The 6,724-nt window shown below is 40.1% G+C and overlaps 1 protein-coding gene across 1 annotated transcript; it reads right to left on the bottom strand.

The window, feature by feature from the left end:
* Positions 1-4,976: 4,976 nt before the first annotated feature.
* Positions 4,977-6,176, bottom strand: gjd6 (gap junction protein delta 6). Its single transcript, XM_086139583.1, has one exon. The coding sequence runs from the start codon at positions 6,174-6,176 to the stop codon at positions 4,977-4,979; it is 1,200 nt and encodes a 399-aa protein (XP_085995709.1).
* Positions 6,177-6,724: the final 548 nt, after the last annotated feature.

The raw sequence follows: 6,724 nt of genomic DNA, 5'->3' as shown, positions 1-6,724 counted from the left end.
ATTTCCAAAATTGTAGAACCTTCAGTATTTTTGGATACAAGATTTGTTGTATTGACCTCAGAATAAACAGGTTAATCTAATCACACAAAGGCTTGTCTGGTTGCCTTACGCTCAGCTCAACAAGAATTCTGTATCCTAGCAATTCATTTGGTGTGTGTGATGTCGCTGTACAAAAGTAGATGCAAAACTACAAAAATAATACAATACAAAGATAAATTATCCATAAAGATGGAAAAGTTAGTTCTAACACTGAAGCATTTGCTGGATGTTTGCTTTATTTCTGTAGCATACCTCCCACACACACACACACACACACACACACACACACACACATCAATGTCAGTGTTATTTATTTTTTACTTGTTTTTACCATTTGTGTAAGTACATGAATATCTAAAGCCTGCAGCCATGGGACAGTCTTGGGAGTTTGTATGTGTCTCAGGCCACCGTATGTCCACAGTGGCCTGTCTCATGTTGTCACTGTCTATCACTTTGTTTCCCCCATGATCTACTTGTAACTGTTTTGCCTGCTGTGCTCTTAGATGATCTTGAGACCGGAGTCTTTTTTTTTATTCCTTTGTCTCTGACTTTAGGAACTGAAGTGAATGTTCTTCTGTCTTTGTTTACATGCTCGGACTTGTCATGACATGTCTTTATGTCTAAATGTGACATGTCTCTGTGTCAGATCGCAAAGGATGCCTTGTCACACAGAAACAATACGAAAGTGCTTTTTGAGATGTTGTCTGTATTGCACTGAAGCTTTAGAATCTACCTACTGTATACGTTTATGAACGTGCACCTTCCTTTGGTAACGCTCCTTCTGTGTTGCACTTTGTGTTGCTTTGTCCTTTCAGTATTTGGTATTAAGTCGTGATAGTAGATGTGTGTCACCACTGATTTTATTTGTGCCGAGTGATCACAAATCCAAAGTCTCATTCCCTTTCATCAGATTTATGATGGAATGTAAAGTTAGACAAACCTCTTACTTTGTAAAATTGAAGTTTGAGTATTAGCTAGTGATAAACAGTAAGATTAGTAGAGTTCAGTTTTTAAGGAAATCAACTATTTCAATGGTCAATTAACTGGTATATTACAGGGAGCTGAATTTCAACTACTACTTTCTGATTTCTTTACATTTCCTTTTGACATGAAAGTATATATATATATATTGTGAACATTTAAAAACACTGATTCACTTTTTTTTCCACTTTTTTTTAGACCAGCCAACTAGTTAATTGCAAAAAAAAGGCAATTTTATTTTGTTTTGTCAGTTTTCTATTGTCAGTTGCAGACCCCAAGATCTCGTCACTGTGTGACGTGTTGGAGCAGCTCACAAGTCATCAGCGCATATCAGGTTTGGTCAGTTCTAAGTTCTAGATGATTAAATGTGACTAAAGAAAATTCCAGCAGTTAAGTCATCCTCACCACTCTACTCATCTCTTATTGCTTCACATTGTTACTTTACAGCTTTAAAAAATTACTAAAAATGATTGATGAAACAGATTATTGCAGTGTGCAGAAAGCCTTCTTTTAAAGATGATATGGATCACATTATCCCTGGTAGATATTCATAATAAATAAGTCAACTAGCCTAGGGGAACATTTTAGTTCCTTTCTTATTTCATTTAGATAATTACTTTCTGATTTTCAAGGTGACTGTCTGTCAATCCACTCATGGCAAATCACATTTTGGATAAATACTGAGGTGCTCACTTTTTATGTCGTGTTATTTGTATCAAAGTCAGGTTTATATACATTGTGTATATATATTACTCCATGCTTACAAGTTTTCAGCTGTATTTACCAGATGAATATATATATGCACAAGAAAATTTCCCTCACATTGAACCACCCCAAGGTAATGAGCAACAACAATATTGATACAACAGTAGATAATGGCTTTGCCAAATGATGATGACTAGAGCAGTATAAATGCTAACAGAAGATGGAAATGTCAAGCACAGAATGAAAATGTCCGTAGCACACGGACACACTGTTTTCTCAGTCATTTTTAAAAGACCTAAGGGAAATATTTTTGGATATCTATAGATAACTAAAGGATAAAAAGGCCTTTACTGTAATTAACTAAGCTACAATATCAAAGAAAAAACATTTTTAAATACAAATGTTTATAGCGTAACAGTTTAGACAAATAAATAGAAATACAAAGATTAGGAGGTGGGGGGTTAAAAATGAAATGAAATTATTTGATGAATAAATTAAGGTAAAGAAGTAAGCAGATGTGCTGAGGATGACTTATCGTTATGTTTAGACAGTTAATGTGTTGCCTGGGTAATTTTATTTTTGAAATTGTATGAAGAACAACTATACATACCATAAACTAACAATGATACTAACTGTTAGCTTGCTTAGATATTCAAGGTGTTGCATGATGATTTTTTTTCCCCTGATGATTGCTATAGATGGATGGATACTGGGGAGTCCTTCATGTAACACATCCCAAAAAGGGCAAAGCTTTAATCCTGCATTCAGTCTTACACTCAGAAATATCATTGAACATGTGGTAGCACTTTATTTTAAGGTGGGTATAACACACATTTTGGTAATAATGATCCAAATAAGGCATATGAGATGCTTGAGTGTAGATGTGTTATTGTCAAAAGAAAATCAACTTATAATCATCTCGAAAACAGCATTCAGTGATATCATCTGATTTATTTTAATGTATACTTGGCCATTCATTATCATTCTTTAAATCTATGCTCTTATCAATATTCAAATATACACTATCTATATTTCACATTTAAAGCTGTTACAGTTCTTGGCAACTGAACTTGAATTTCTTAACTTTTGAATTTGTCATCTGATGAAACAACTTGAAATCAAGAAATTCAAAGTCAGTTGCCACAACAAGATTTTGACAAGATTTCATCATGACCTGGATGACTGAGCACCTCCACAGACATGTATCTAGATCACTGCTTATTAAGTCACAAGTCTTATTAGGGCAACATTATTAACAGCATGATATTAATTGAACACCACCAATGAGAAAAACTGAGGACAGATGAAAAAGTGAGCAATATTGTTTAAAGTATAACTTTAAATTTTGGTTCCTAAATTTCTGAAGATGTTATCTCCCAATTAACCCTATAATTGACTTAATACCTAAAAGCATCTCATAAGGCCTTGATAGAGCCTTATTACCAATAACACTAATTACAAGCACCATTATATAAAGTCATATCGTGCAGTATCCCTTCATCCATTCAAGAGACTATCCAGAGTTATCATTGCTTAAACGAGGACTGAAGCGTTAAGTGTCTCTTCTCCCCACATAATGAAAGACTGAATCTTAAGATGCACTAAACCTGTACCTCTGTATGGATCTCCTCAGTATTTATTTCACAACCAATGTCTGGGCAACTGGAACCTGGCTGCAAAAATCTGCATTTTATTTTTCAAGTGGCATAATTTATGCAAAGGGTGTTTTATAGATGTTGTAAATGAATATATGAATACATATATTGCAGAAATAAATGACGAGCAAATATTTAGCAACCATGCACAAGGCTGCTTCTTTTGTGAGTGTATTTTCCTCTCATTCCTTTTAGTTTTATCCCACTGAGAAGTGTTTTTATGTATGATCTAGAAATCAGTTGAGCAGCAAGTAACTTTCTAAATGAAAATGCTGTTATATATTTGCATCTTTGTGATATTGCTGGAGAGAAGGCACTAAAAAAGACTTGTTGATGCTCTGACACAAAGAACTAAGGCAGGTGTAAAGGCAAAGGGGGTCCAACGAAATGTGTAAGGAGTACCAAATTAATTTGCTGTTTGATATTTTCCTGTGTTTTAAAAGCGAATGGTTACAATAAATATTGTATGAGGGAAGGAATCCCTTTCAATAGGTTCTGGCAAATTGCATGCTATCGCCTTCTTGTGGTTAAATTAAGTGTTACAATGGGAAAGTAGACTGACCAAAAACAAGTTACTTGCCTTGCAGCGCTTCTGTTGATAGTGATCCTACGATACTTCACAAACCGAGAAATGCTTAAAGCACATGTATAGCAGTATAGCAAATTAAGCGTTTATTCATCCGCCTTTTTATGCCCGAAACGCTCTTATTATTCTAGAGTGACATTGTCTAGGTCGCTTATTTGTACTAAATGTTCTTGAAGGCATTAGAAAAGTGCCATTTAGATCGGCGGAGCAACTGTAATTTGTAAAGGCCCGGTGCCCGGCCCTGCACTGCACTGAGAGATAAGGCAAATAGGGGGTTTTAACACCATTATTCTGTGATGGACACACAAAGAAAAAACGATGAATGTGCCTCTTATCAATATCAGCTGCAAATATCCAGAATGTACTCTGAAAGCACACATACACTCTGTTAAGATCATCCTGCTTTGAGCTTCAGGGCTTAGATTATTTTTTTATTCAATTTTCAAAACATATGCCAACATACCGATCACTTTTCATGGACAATCAATATGTAAAATCACACCAAAGTACATACTTTGGAGTATTTTTGATAATAATGATTTATCCTTTGTTAAGCCCTCTTGGGGATTGTGAAAGGTGTCTTCCTCTCTTTGATAGGCTGCCGGTTTAGACTTTTTGGATATGGAAACCACAGAGCCCTGTTCTTAAAAATGTTTAAAACTGTTGAGCTGTAAATCTTTTGCTCTCTTTCTCTGACCTTACATGTCTATCTGTTTAGAGGTTCCGTGCCGTCCTCCATTCTGAAAAAGTTTTAGCACCCATCGTTCTACAGAACATCAAGAATCTCATCATACTGGTAGGATTGTACACAGGAGTAAATTTTTTTCACAGTGCGCATGGAATCATAAGACTCACCCAGTGCTGGGACATGAACCTCATTTTAATGAAAAGAGGTTGGTATAAATATCATGCATACGTTTCCAATATTTGTTGAACCAATCAATTCCACTTTTAACTTGTGCTTTGTTCTGAAATCCGCAGGCCCCGACAGAAAGATACATGACTGTAGCTCATATCCAGATCTCAGCGCTCCTCAGTTTTGGGACTCTCATTTCCCGCTTACTCTTTAGAGGCTGTCTCTCACTTTTGTCCTCTCTCTTCGGATGCTGCAATCTGGACTCTCTCACCTCCTGAGTCTCTCTCATTCTGCCACAGTTGGCAGCACAGGTCCAGTCTGGCTGGTGATCCACCACGAGGTCCAAAGTAGGCAAGGAGGTGGTGCTGGTCACGTCCCTGAAGCCCAGAGAGGATGTTGGAGAGGGGCTGTCGGGTGGGAAAGTTTCATATCCCCCTCTAATGCCTGGGCAGCCTCTCCACATGACTCTCTCCCTCATCCTCATCGCCTGACGGATCTTTTTCCAGCCCAGGTGGTTGAGCTCCAGCAGGTTTAGAAGGATGCAGAAAACTCCCACACAGAACATGAATAGCAGGAAAATGGTTTTCTCTGTAGGTCTGGAGATGTAGCAGTCGACCGGCTGGCTGCAGGGTGCTGAGGAGCAAAGGAAGTGGACCGGCACCTGAAAACCGAAAAGCTTCCACTGGGCCAGGACAAAGCCCACCTCTAGCACCGCTCGTAAGCACACGTGGAAAACATAACATTTGGATAGAACCCCTCCAGACACAGCGTGGACCTCTGCACTCGCCTCTTTGAAGTTGTGAGCTAGGGCCTGGCTGAAGGACGGCGCATTGCTGGGGTCTCCCCTCTGTAAGTTTGATGCGGTGATACCCTCCAGGACATCAGCTAGACTGTGACCCAGATGCTTATGGGATTGGATGGAACAGCTGTCCGAGTCACAGCTCCGATCATACGCCTCCTGTCCGACGTCTCGTCCAACATCATTGCTCGCTTGTCCTTGGAAGTCCCCCTGTCCTTGCGCCTGCCTCTGAGTGGTGCCTTGAGAAACCTTTGACAAATTGTGCCACGTGTAGATTATGAAGCACAGGGACGGCGTCGAAACACTGATGATGTGGAAGACCCAGAAGCGAGGTTGTGAGATGGGTGCAAATGCATCATAGCAGACAGTGGAGCATCCCGGTTGCAGCGTGTTGCACACGAACATATCCTGCTCATCGGTGTACACGTCTTCGGTCGCCACGGCAACAATAAGCAGTCGGAAGATGACCATGACCGTGAGCCATAGGCGACCGATCATCGTCGAGTGCTGGTGGACGGCATCCAGGAGACGTTTGAGCAGGGTCCACTCCGTCATGGTGGCCTGTGGCTGCCAGCGGCCTTGAGGAGGGACAAGTTGCCGGAGATGGAGCAGTCTGCTCTAGACCGATCCACCTCTTCTCCTCCTGGACGTTGACCCCTGCGAAAACCTGACAATAAGCCACCCTACAGAAGGTCCGGCCTGGTCCTCGCCAAAGGGATGATCAACTTTCAGAGAAGCCCCTTGGCTGCAGCCGGCAGCTGACTTCCTCTCTGGCTGCCTCTGGAGCCATCAAACAGGAGAGAGCCACCCCATCTTTCACAGATAAGGACATCCACTTGACACGAGTCACTTAGCACGCTCGCTCCTCTCTTGTATTTGGGATCCATTTTAAAACCGACAGACATCACTTGTCCTCCACTGGAGGAGCCTCTGATAGCGCCAGCTGATAGAACATTCTTCACAGATTAGCCAGCTGAAAGCTAACAAGCTCTTCCTTTAATGGAGTGCCATATCTTCAATGCTGCAGTGTTACAGACCAGTTTAGACTGGTATCCATGCTGTGCAATTCAAGAAAACACTTGTATGCTGATGCAAGCAGAGCC

This window comes from Fistularia commersonii, chromosome 3 (assembly GCF_037954325.1).
Source record: "Fistularia commersonii isolate RoL2024-O1a breed Wild chromosome 3, RoL_Fcom_v1.0, whole genome shotgun sequence".
NCBI classification, from domain to species: Eukaryota; Metazoa; Chordata; class Actinopteri; order Syngnathiformes; family Fistulariidae; genus Fistularia; species Fistularia commersonii.
This window is presented reverse-complemented; position numbering and strand designations above follow the sequence as displayed.